Source organism: Podarcis gaigeae, assembly GCF_964106915.1.
Source record: "Podarcis gaigeae genome assembly, chromosome: 2".
NCBI lineage: Eukaryota > Metazoa > Chordata > Lepidosauria > Squamata > Lacertidae > Podarcis > Podarcis gaigeae.
Window position 1 is genome coordinate 54466453 of NC_139679.1, and position 13154 is coordinate 54479606.

Sequence of the window (13154 nt, forward strand, 5' to 3'; positions counted from 1 at the left end):
CTCTAATTCTTGTCAACAAAAGTTTTAACACAACATGGATATCTTGATTGCTGTTTGCAATTGTCAGTTAACAAACTTGATGACTTTTTAACATAACAGATTGGTTGAGACTTTTTCCTGCCTTTGCGATTTGAGGTAAGTTTTTGCAATCTGGGATAAAAAAAAGGATGTCATCAAGCTTTGAAAAATACGTAAAACTGTTATTAACTGGAGCTCCGGCCAGCAGTGAAAATCAATCAGATGTGTGATCTCTCCAACACATCAATGTCACCTTAAGTACTTGAAATTGGAAGGTTAGGAACATTCTATTCCTTTCTGAGAGTTGTTTTACAACTGCGTAAAAGAATAGAAAAAAACTGAAAGATCCTATTTGTGAGAATTTTATCTAAGCTTCAAATAAAATGAAAAGTGGCCAGAAAAGGGAGGGGGGGTGAGAGCGCAGATTCCCACAGAAGCTCCCCTACAGAGTCTCTCTACTATGATGATACTTGAGCTTTCACATACAACCAGACACCTGTTGAGTATATTACAAATGTTGGGGACAGTCTAGCAGGATGTTCTTTGCAAACTGCAGTGAAAAGATATGGGGCTGTTCAAGAGCATGGATTGTCTATATAGTCAGTTTAGAATGGTGCCAGGCAAACAATCTAGGGCCTTTTATTCAGGGTTGTTGTTTTCATTTGTTAATATGTTCTGTATTTTTATATGGTAAACTGCTTTGTGATTGTTACATGAAGGGTGGTATAGAGATTTTATAAATAAAAATAAGTAAACTATAATGTGGCAATTACAATGTAAATTAACTTCATTTTAAAAATGAAGTTCTATTGCCAAAAGTTCCAACTCACAGTTTATTGAACAACATTTAATTCCGCCACTGTCCAAGGTGCTGTGAAGAACATAGGCAGGGACCCTGCTGTCTGATCACAACCCTCATTAAATTAAGAAGATAGCAAGCAGGAGTTGGCCATGGAAGGGAATGCAGGAGAGGAGAATGACTATTGCTAAGATGGTTTGGCAAAGAATTGGGTCTCACCTTTATATTACAACTAAGCAGGTTTGCTGCTATTCACATTCTGGCTTACCTTACAGGAAGATCCATGGCTATATGACACCCCTCTTGGTCATCCCTTAGCCCCTTAGCTACCTCATCAAAACCGACTCGGCAAACCTACAAATATATTGAATGGGGCAAGTCTCTCTTATCTATCCAACAGACTTTTTAAACATGAACATTTAATAAATTAACACAAGTATTTTTATTTTTTAAAGGGTAAAAAAGAGTCAAGGCAGTATTAAGAGTCTTATAGAAAGTTTAATAGACCATGTTTATAAAATGGAAGAGAAGAAAAGTGCCAGAAATACCACTTGTGTATTTTCATTAAACCTGACATAATTACTAACCTGTTAACATTGATAATGAGCAAGCTGTCTTCGCAGCCCATTTCTATGCAAGACAAAAGGATGAAGCCTAAAACCCAATTGCTTACAATTGTTAGACATGTGACTATAACCAGATTTAATGCCTCCTATTTATCGCTGTGCAGAAAGCTATCCAGGGCAGAAAGTGCATAGAAAGGGGTTGTCGGGCCGGCGTCCTGGTAAGATTGCAGAGGAGTCCATCTAAACCACCACTCCCTAGCATATTTCTTGCTAATGTGAGATCTCTTGCCAACAAGATGGATGAATTGAGGCTGCTGGCGGCAAAGAACAGTCTTGTAAAAGATTGCTGCGTTTTATTTGTCATTGAGACATGGCTTCAACCGTCCATACCAGACACGGCTATTCAGTTGGAAGGCTGTGTGGTACATCGTCATGACCGAGGCATGGACTTCGGAAAAACCAGAGGAGGGGGGCTGTGTGTATATGTGAACAAATGCTGGTCCAATAATTCTAAGACCGTTGGCAGTTACTGTTCACCGGATTTGGAATATGTGGCTGTTAAATGTAGACCAGCCTATCTCCCTAGGGAGTTTACAGCTGTTATGCTAACTGGTGTGTACGTGCCACCAGATGCCAATGCCAACTTGGCGCTGGGATGCCTGCAGAGCCTTATCAGCAGCCAGCAAGACAAGCATCCTGAAGCTGTGCACATCATTGCGGGAGACTTTAATCATGTTGAACTTAAAAAAGTGCTCCCAACGCTCTATCAGCATGTGAAATGTCCCACAAGAGGGGACAAGACACTGGACAAAGTTTATTCGAATGTAAATCACGGCTATAGGGCTTTACAGCTGCCACATTTGGGCCAGTCCGACCATATGTCTCTGTTCCTGGTACCAGCATATATCCCACTCAGGAAACGGGCTCCCACAATATCAAGGACTGTTAAAATTTGGCCTGAAGGTGCCATCCATCAGCTGCAGGACTGTTTTGAGAGAACCAATTGGGACATTTTTGATCGTTCAGACCTGGAGGAGCACACGGCGGCAGTTCTGTGCTATATCAATCACTGCACAGACACTGTCACAGTAAATAAATCCATCCGGTTTTACCCCAATCAGAAACCCTGGATGAATAGAGAGGTCCAGTGCCTGTTGCGGGAAAGGAACAGGGCTTTTAGGTCGGGCGAGGTGCAGCTTTACAGTGTGGCAAGAGCAAACTTGAAGAGGGGTATTCGACGGGCAAAACTGGTCTATAGGCAGAGGATTGAGGATAATTTAAGGAGTAACAACACAAGACAGATGTGGCAGGGGATTCAGCATATTACCAACTACAAACCTAACCTTGGTGCTGTCGACGGTGACCCTTTGCTGGCGGAGGAGCTTAACTTCTTCTTTGCTCGCTTCGAGAAGGAGCCACCTGAGACGCCGGTATTACAGCCACCAGCCCATAGGGGCCCCTCATTCACTGTAGAGGAGCATGAGGTGAGACAGGTATTGAGGATGGTGAATCCGAGGAAGGCTGCTGGACCTGATGGCATCACGGGAAAGGTGTTGAAGGGCTGTGCGGATCAGCTGGCGAGGGTCTTTACTAAGATCTTCAACAAGTCCTTACACCAGTCTATTGTCCCACCCTGCCTGAAGTCGTCAACTATTGTTCCTCTGCCTAAAAAATCCACAATCAGTAGTCTGAACGACTACAGACCAGTTGCACTGACTCCAATCATCATGAAGTGTTTTGAGAAACTGGTGCGCCGTCACATTATTTCCTGTCTTCCATCAACTTTTGACAACTACCAGTTTGCATACAGGGCAAATAGATCCACGGAAGACGCTATCACTACCACTCTCCATGCTGCTCTGTTCCATCTGGAGCAGCCGGGGAGTTATGTGAGGCTGCTGTTTGTGGATTTTAGCTCTGCTTTTAACACTATCCTCCCCCATAGACTGGTGTCCAAGCTAGAGGCGATTGGACTCTCCAACTCCACCTGTCTCTGGGTTTTGGACTTTTTGTCAGAACGTTCTCAGAGGGTTAGAGTAGGGTCACATATGTCCACAGCCCTTAGCCTTAACACCGGCTCACCACAGGGTTGTGTGTTGAGTCCCCTGCTCTATACTCTCTATACGTATGATTGTACAGCCATTTATTCCAGCAACAAAATCATCAAGTTTGCTGATGACACTACGGTGGTGGGGCTCATTTCAGGAGGGGATGAGTCCGCCTATCGGGACGAGGTGGAGCGGCTTTGTGCTTGGTGTGGAGAGAACAATCTGGCTCTTAATACGACTAAGACCAAGGAATTGGTGGTGGATTACAGGAAAAAAAAGGCGGACATTCAGCCCTTGTATATCAACGGGGAACGGGTGGAGAGGGTGGCGGAATTCAGGTTTTTGGGAGTGACTATCGATCAGGGCATGACTTGGAGCGCAAATACCACTGCTCTGGTGAAGAAGGCCCAGCAGAGAATTTATTTCCTCAGACTTTTAAAGAAGAACAATCTGAGTGAGAGACTGCTGGTGTCCTTCTACCGAGGCTCCATAGAGAGCATTCTCACATACTGTATTTGTGCCTGGTTCTCCAGCTGTACAGCTAGGAAGAGGAAGGTGCTCCAGAATGTCATAACCACAGCCCAAAGGATTATTGGTCATCCCCTCCCATCTTTGGAAGAACTGTACGGTTCCCGCTGTCTTAGGAAAGCAAACAATATCCTGCAGGATGCATCTCACCCGGGACACAGTCTGTTTGTACTACTGCCTTCTGGCAGGAGATACAGAAACATCAAGTCAAGGACAAATAGACTGAAAAATAGTTTCTATCCAAGAGCTGTGGCCTTCTTAAATGCAGTAACTCGATAGTGTGACCTGGGAGTTTGATGGGTGTGGGTGTGGGTGTGGCTGGAATGTGGTTTGTTTGGTTGTTGTTGTTGTGTTGCTTTTGTTGTTTTTAAGGGATGGCATCCAATTTCGTTGCACTTGTGCAATGTTGCACTTGTGTAATGACAATAAAGAATCTATCTATCTATCTATCTATCCAGGGCAGAAAGTGCATAGGCGGCCATTTTACTGTGGCATGTTGAACAACTGTTTACCAGTTAAACTTTTCATGGGAAGGTTATTGCTTGAAAGTGACAAGAGATCAAAACTGCACCGAGCAAGGGTAGCCTACACAGGGCTCTTCAGATGTTGCTGGACGCAAACTCCCATAATCTGACCATTGGTCATGCTGGCTGGGGCTGGTCAAACAACATCTGAAGGGCACCATGTTGGCTACCTCTGGAATGCAAAAAAAAAAAAATTATTGCTGCTGCTTGGCCCTAAAGTGGTAGTTCTGAAATAGCCAGCAGCTCATGTCCTCTTCACTCTAAAGTATTGTCTTTTAGCATTTTAAAATAGTGCAATACCTGACAAGTTGTGGCATACTCTGGGATTCAAATTAGACATAAGGCACTCCTGCCCACAAAAGTTTTATTCTACCACAAACACAGTTGTCAGCTACTGATTCTGTTGCTGCAAAACACATTTACCAACAGAGCATCAAATAGGATAGTATGTTTATTGCACTGTTGCTTCTCACTATCTTTAATTCAAAAAAACAACCACCCTGGAGGAAGGGAGTTTTAACCCTCTCACCTAGTGCAGTTTTTCTGAATGAGAGGCTATAGCATAAATAGCAACTTCAGGGGAACGTTTTTGGGGGAAATGGGACAGGGTTGAGTTCCACAGTTCCAATCAAGATGTGTGTGGGTGTTGATGGGGAAGTATACCTACAGAAATATGCTGATGCATTTACTATATCATCCTGTTTGACCCTAAGCCCACAGTTTTGATATTCCAAAAAATAAAATAAAATAAATTTAAAAAATGCTGTCTTGCCCCATAACTCACAAACCTGTTTTAAAAGTGAGTGTTTCACATCTTATCATTGTGTTTTTTGGGCACCGATTGGGTAGTGCCAATGACGTCACTAGTAATAACAGTCTTTTGAGGCTGACTGTTCTACATTGTACAAATCAGGCCTAGTAGCTCACATTCAGCCTTAAAAAAGCAACACATCTCGACAAGGCTATTCCCTGGTGCTGCAACAATCCCAATTTATTTCTAGGCTTTACATGCAGCTGAGATATCAAGCCAATGGGACTGGCGTAAAGAATGTGCTGGCATAGCAGTAAGACTTAAATTCAATATAGTGTGAATAGTGGAAAGTTGGACCAAAGCTGTGTTAAAGGGCTTTGTGGATTTTCCTCGATACTATACAGTAGCATGGGCTCCTCCCAGTTGAGAAGCAATGCCCTGACCATTCAGCCTGGTGCAGCAGGCCAGGCAGAATGATGGCAGGGAGAGCTGGAGCCTGGGAGCCCCCAGTTAGCCATCTCAGCTGTACAGCCCAGGCAGAGCACAGCAAGGCTATAGTCCAGTCTTAGAGCTTATTCAGAATGTTGGCATCTATTATGCTTAATCCACCATGGCCAAAGGAAGGGTAGTTTGTGATCACCTTTTGCGTTGGGTAATGCTGAGCTTAGGTATCTAATGATTAACGTTATACAACTGCATTCATGCCTGGTCTACAGAAGAGAAATTGATAAAAGCCATGGAGAGACTAGTGTGCCGTCTCCAACGCAGGATGAGTGTCACTACAAAGACATTGCTTCTTATTGAATGCAATGATCCCAACAGGCACACAAGGCAATGCTCTGATCCCAACTACTTTGAAACCTGCTTTGACTCTGGTTCTGGGAGAATTCCATGCCACATATATTTCATTTTGGAAAGATTTTGGTCCCAAGACAGCTACTGGCCTTTCACCTTTAAAAGCAGCGGAGAGCTGGGTCACAGCCAGCTGCTAACTGGGGCGGTTTTCTTTGGCAGAAAGAAGCCAAAGTGTTTTGTTGAAAAATAAATTGCGGGTTGTTATTATTATTATTTTTGCAGGAAGTGCACATAAAAAGGATGTAGCTAGAGGGCCTTAGAGAACATTTTATCGATTTCAACATCCAAGGCAGCAATTTTAGCTTAAGCTGCCTGAAGCAATAGATGGGCTTAAGCAGCTCGTCTTTCTTTGTGCATGCAGATAAACTACTTATTCCAGATGACTGGTCCTCTCCCCACAAGGCAGTGGCTTTCCTTGAGTGCAAGAGAAACCAGATATTAATAGAAAGCAGCTTCTCGTATGTGAAAGCAGCCCAGTGAGCCTATAAAGTGAAGACGGGATTGCTTGCTCAGTTAGCCAAATGTATCAAGCGTCTGTCTGCCTTGCTTCAATACAGTGATTAAAACCCAAGATGCTGGGCACAGTCTAGCCAATGTTTCACTCTAATTTTTAAATAAATGGCATTGAAAAGTACTGAACTTACAGCTGGATTGCGTCTATTCCTTGCAGAGTTTCTTTTTCTTTGCTGCTTTTCTTTTAAAAACATTTTTGTACATGAGTGTGCACGAAAATGAAAGGCCACCAGGGGGCAGTTGGCCGCAAGAGTGGTGGAATAATCACTCGGCTCATTTTGACTCCCAGTTGCAAACTATGGGCTTGACTTTCACATCGGTGATATCACTTGGCCAGCTGCGTTCCAGCGGAAACATGGAGAGAAGAGAACATGGCGAGAAGATGGCTAGAGTCCTGAAGCAGGACAGAGCAAAAATCTAGTGAATTTTCAATACATACAATATTGGTTTTCCTTAAAGAACTATTCTTAATATTGCCAAAAATGGAGGCTTATGTAACTGTTATGCTTTGTACACTCGCTCCACCTCGCTTGCTCATTCCCCTTTGGCAGCTCCTAGCAGATCTGAGTGCATACAGGGTCAAATAGCAACCTAAGGCTACAAAGGTAATAGGCTTCATACAGTTAAGTGTGATGTGCTGTCATATTGATTTTAGGGGGCATCAACCTTTGCTGAATGGCTATTCCTGATTATGCAGCCTTTATTTCATTTTTTAAAAACAAAAACAACAATGTTTTAAGTTCAGCCCCATCCCCCACAGTTAGAGTTGTCAGCTGTACTTGCTGGTGAGTTCTATCTAACTCCACCCCCTTAGAAGATTTTAGTGACTTATATCTTTGTTTGTACCTACTTGCCAACAGTTCAATTTCTGATTCACATAGCAACTCTAAGATCACACACTCACCACATCCATTTGCCCTGAAACGCTACATATATAGTGCCAATAGTGTGTGGAGGGGAGAATCCATGGCAAATGATAATTCTTTGTATATTTTGAGCTGGTGTACTAAATATAAGCTTTAGATCAGAGTAGTTGCTGGTGCAGAAAAAGCTGGTGTTGACACTGGACTCTCTTGTTGTCCATTTGCACAATTTCAGTTTCGGACCATCTCTTTGAAACATCTATTAAAATATGCAGCCAGCCACCTAACAAACACTTAATAAAAACCTTATCACTTTCCTACAGGCAGTTGACTGAGCCCAATAATCAGCAAACCCTACATCCTGCCACAGAAAAGCTACATAAAGAAAATATGACCTTTCTTCATTCTTGTGCCCTTTGAGGGGAAAACACCACCTTCTTTCCTGCTTTTTTAAAACACCAGAAAAGGCATAAAATGAGAATTTGCGCCTAATGCACTGCTGCAAGAGACTAGGCCCTAACTCCTTATGGTGGAAGGAGACACTCAGCTTCTGGTTTGGAGAGCTCAGAGCAAGGGAAGCTGTCTGCCTTGTCTTGAGAGCAGTGTGCAGTTTGATTTGTTGAGCTCCATGAAGTAGGTAAAGTAGACGCCTGGACCTTGGACAGCAAGACCTCAGCAGAAGCTAAACTGATTTCAAAGATTATTATTCTGGTCGTCTTCTTCCTGATTGTCTTTGGTTTGTGTCAGTGTCAAGTTCTCTTGCATTTCATTATGCTGTTTCCTCATCCTACAAAAACAAAACACATAAGAGAAATCAAAGTCCATAACAGAGATGCAGCAACCAGGGTCTGCAACCAGGATGATCAGGCTGGAAAGTGGGGAACTGATGCCTATCACTTCAGAACTGCTGAGACACATATGGAGCACTCTGCTATTTACACACTAATAGACTTAATTGTGGACAGAAATGGTAGGGATGGCACAAAAAACAATATAGTCTGATATTAGTCATGTTGTGCAATGATGGGGATCCAAGAAGATATCCCGGGTCTAAAGACCAGGTTATTTCTGCTAATATAAAATTTACCCTGTTGTTGCTTGAGTCAAGGAGCTGTGTGTGGAGGTAGGATGTGGGCCTCTTTAAATGCTCAAAGAGCAAGCCCAAGTGAAACCTGGTGGTTCAGTTGGTCCTGCCCCTCAGTGAGTGCCCACCCCTTTGCACACATGCCATCGGCCAATTGGGCAGGTGGCTTGTATCCAACTTTCTTGGCCAGTGAGGAGGCCAGGATGGCATCAGGGGAAGTGGCGGTCAGCTTGCAATTCTTGGGCACCTTTAATAGATAAAATCTGCTGAGTTCACTTTTGCTAAATACCTAAATATCTAATTATTTCTGCTAATATAACATTCATCCAGTTACCGCTCGAGCCAAGAGCTTGTTCTTTGTCATTTATTTTAATTATTAGTTTATTTGAAATATGTATCCCCAGCCTTTCCTTTTTAAATGTCAAGGCAGCAAGCGACAAAATCAAAACATAATTCAACTATTTAAGATGTCAGTCACAAATTCATTTCTCAAAACTATGCATTGTTCCCTAAAGAGGTGCAGACTAGAACAGAAGAGAGCTTTAAACCCACCACAGTCACCATATACTTAATCACATGAATTTAGTAGGACTGCCTACTTCAGGGAAATGGGCTGGCATTGGCTTTTAAAATAATTTGTTCTAGTGGCAGCCCAACGAAAGAGCCTGTGAACATTACCTAACCTCCCAAAGCCTTTCAATAGATTTCATGCCAAACTCGCTGCTTAATTATTGGAGGAATACTGATCAGACTTCCTTATATCTAAATAGTCTTAGTGACGTGCAGTAGCACACTTGCCAAGATAAAGTCTACTTTTCAGCTCAATACTTACTTCTCCCTGTTGAAAATGATGAAGTCCCTTTGGATTGACTCCAGGTGTTTCTGAAGCTGGCAGGTCTTCCATTGTGAAACAAACAGAAAAGTTTATGTGATAAGATGACATTAAGGCCATAGACAGTTCACTGGGATATAGGGAAGTGATAGCAACAACAATAGTAAGCAATGGGTTGAATCCAGACAACGTAAGCCTTGGACAAGTTAATCATGATTTTGTGAGATTAACTAAGTTAATCTAACTTTGATCCAATGCTTTGTTTTTCACATGTCTCCAATGCTTTATACGCCAAAAATTCATGTGATATCTTTACATTCTAGCACAAAGGAACATTAAAGTCATCTGAAATCTAGGGAAACTGGTAATGGTGGGCTGAAGATATCATACCCCTCTGTCACTCCTCGATCCAGATTCTGCTGCTTTATGAAGCTACAGAAAAATAAAGAGTTGCAGAATAAAGTTGTACAAGACTAGCCCAATATATTCTGTAGGTGGGTCACATACAGAGTTAAAAGAGTGGACAATTTCAGGAAAACATAGAAAGATGTGTGAGAAGCAAAAAGCTTAGGATGATCCTTTTATTTTTGCCCATTTGTTCTCTTAACAGAATGCAAGGATGCCTACTACTGACAATTTACCAAAGGGTAAATTTACCAACATAGCCACTTATCAACTATTTCAACCTGCCAAGCAGCAAGGAGAGTTATAGCATTATTCCACATCTGATACTAAATCTGAGAAGGGAGAGTAGTCCATTCTCAGACACATTCAGAAACAGACAGACAGATAATAGGTTTCAACTACACCAAGTGATGGGGGTTATGGTCTAAATTATTTGCCTTTGTACTATGTATTTATATTATATTTTGGAACACCTCATATGAGCTCAACTCCATATAGCTGGAAGAGGGTAGAAGGATGAACCTAGAGAAAAGCATTAGGGCGGTTGCCAAGAAAACAAGAAGGTGCTCTCCTATCACAATCAGTAAATAGTACAGACACAGTTTACTTTCCCCAATTTCTTCCCTGTCTGAACATGAAGGGCTAAGTAAACAGAAAGAATTATACGCCTGTCTGTTGTAGAAGGGGGGTTTCAGTAAGGGCCCTTCAAGCAGGTTATTGCTAAAAAAAAAACTGACACCAAAGTCAGAAAGCATTATTTGCTATTAGCAATTATTTCATATTCCAGCAGTTTTAAAAGTGGACGTATAGAAAATATAGTATCAGTGACACACAGTAAAAAAGCAAATAATTTAGAAACTGAAGGAACTACTACTTCCATTATTATCCAAATCTGCAGAGACAAGCAGCCAAGTAGGGCGATGCCTTGCCTATTTTGGCTGCAATCTTCTCTTCAAGCCACTCATTTGGAGCACTGCCATTAACGTCAATGCGATTAGACCTGAGTAAGCAATTTGAGCATCACTGTCTCTAGTCTTTTGAGACCAGTATGTCAGGAAGACATCTAACAAAGCTGGAATGCATTAAAATGCTGGCATCTTCACATCGGCAACAAGTCCACTGGTCTGTGCAAATATGAATTTCCTCGACTGAAACAAGGAGCCCAGCTCCCTGCGACTCTCACCTCCATGGAATCATTTTTGCCGCTTTCCTTCTCCTTCTTAGCCAGGCGCTTTTTCTTCTTATGAAGCGGCTTGGACTCCAAGATCATTTCTTCAAGTTCAAAGGTCGGGTCACAGTTCAACTTCCCTTTCTGGGGTAAGGGGAGAGAGAATGTTCCAAACAGAATGAGACTCGCATGGGAAGCTGGCTCTATATCTATACTTTGGTTCTATACCTGGAAAAGAAACCATACCAAGAGCTCCCAATCACCTTGGCAACACCTCCCCAGGCGGGATTGGGCAACTGGCTGAGGTAGGCGGAGACCTCCAGGTATCCCACCTGGGGAAGGCGAAACCAAGCCCGTGCTAATGGTGTCCCACAGGGTCCAGGGGACTGTGCGCGACCATGCAAAGGCCGCCCCCATTTAATGTGGGGAGCAGTCATTACCCCATCATCCTATTCACCATCATCTAACTGGCAGGGGAGACCTGTATGATCTGGGTGATTCACTATTTGTTGCCAAACTTTAATAAAAAGCAAAAAAAAAGCCACCACATTTTTGGTACGTAGTTACAACAAAGACTACTCCCCCATCATTCCCAAAAAGAGGAGTTTGGCCATCACTGTATCCAATGAACTGGTTTGTTTTTAAATTGCTGGTAAGCTTTCTTTTGTGGACTTCAATCTGAAAAGCAGGCTAAAAATATTCTAAAATTTAAAAAACCCTATCATTTGAGACTTTATATAATTAAAAATATAATCCTTACGGTAGGAAGGAATCCAGGCTCTACTGTCTTTTGAAGTACAGCATCCCAGTTGATATCGGACAAATAAGCAAAGTCTTGGATATCGGTCAGTTGAGAAAACCGCTCCTCTGTATTTATTTCCATTAACTAGAAATGGGAATTAAACCAGCTTGTAAACATGATAAGGATCAGAACAGAGAGAAAACAACAAGATTTTTTTTACTGTAAATTAGATACAGGAAATGATGGTAGTTTGAATCACTGTGCATTTCAGTCAGGCATGAATCCCCATTAAAAGCCATATGACTTAATTTAATCATGAATAATTTGCTGCATTGGTTTCAAATGCAATGGATCTTAGTCACAACTTCCACTAGATCAGGACCATTGTGCCGTAAGCAGAAAAGAAAAAAGGGCAGCTTACCAGTTTTACTCCTGATAACTCAATAGAGAATCCTCTTCTACAACTATATTGTGTAGCACAGCATAGAAGCTAGTCTAATCTATTGTTCTAATCTGAAAATATAATTAGGTTTTCCAGGAAGGAGAAAAGCCGCAATCCAGTCTATTTATCTTTACAGTAAAACATCTGATTGGGTTTTACGTAAGAAATCAATAAAATTTTGAGACAAAAATAAGGAAGCAGTCTAGGGCAGAAGACCAATTGGAAATTCATATGCGCCATTTTTTCTTAAGTTAGCATTTACAACTGGTAGCAACAACTGGTAGATCTCAAGCTCAGTTGGGTTACCTGAAGAGTTGCAACACATGAAGGGCAGTACAACTGTCACTTGCCATACAAACTTCAAAAATCTAACTTGTTGAACTAAGGGCAACAATATAGGGGTCTTTTCTGACATTCCTTGGGCAGCTTGGGAAGAAGCAGTGGCTCTTGTACTACCTCACAAAGAAAGTGTCAGAAGCCCTGGGTTATATGAGAGAGGTCCATGCTGCAGCTCCTTCACCATGCAATAATACTCTCGCTTTCATGAAGGGTGGCAGTGGCATAGGAAGGAGAAGCATCACGGACTCTTCCCTGAAGGCTCCCACCATCCTTTAGAAGCCAAGAGGGAGCTGCACTGTAGCAAGTTCAACAGGAATGTAACATCAAAAAGGTAACCACAGTTTTGCCCAATAAATTTAGGCTTTTGGCAGTTTTTAGCCATACAAAAGAAACATAATCTATTTAGTGACAGGTTACCCATGGAGTTCAAGGACTACAGTCCCTACATTTCCTAGATATTTGCTCCATGATGGACTGGTGACTATTCTGGCAGTTTCTTCAAGCTGCCTTGTTCGTATTTCAAAACTTACCACTATTCATTCTGCATAGCCCTGCAAGTTTGGTCTTCTGCTAATGCCATGAGAAGAATTTGTAAGGGAGGCAATTATAGCCATGCAATAAGCAATTTAGGTATCCAAAAGAATTTACAAAGGCCAACATGCTCAGTGGAATACATG

General features: G+C 42.1%; 1 protein-coding gene across 2 annotated transcripts in view; it reads right to left on the bottom strand.

The window, feature by feature from the left end:
• Nucleotides 1–6779: 6779 nt before the first annotated feature.
• The window catches only part of STK32A (serine/threonine kinase 32A), a 70280-nt gene continuing 63905 nt past the window's right edge, over nt 6780–13154 (bottom strand). For both annotated transcript variants that reach the window (XM_083728294.1, XM_083728295.1), the window contains exons 10-13: nt 11715–11840; nt 10970–11098; nt 9382–9446; nt 6780–8252 (exon numbers count right to left, since the gene is read on the bottom strand). In XM_083728294.1, coding sequence (XP_083584420.1) covers nt 8159–8252; nt 9382–9446; nt 10970–11098; nt 11715–11840 — 414 coding nt within the window. In that variant the 3' untranslated portion in view covers nt 6780–8158. The remainder of the gene's footprint in view (nt 8253–9381; nt 9447–10969; nt 11099–11714; nt 11841–13154) is intronic.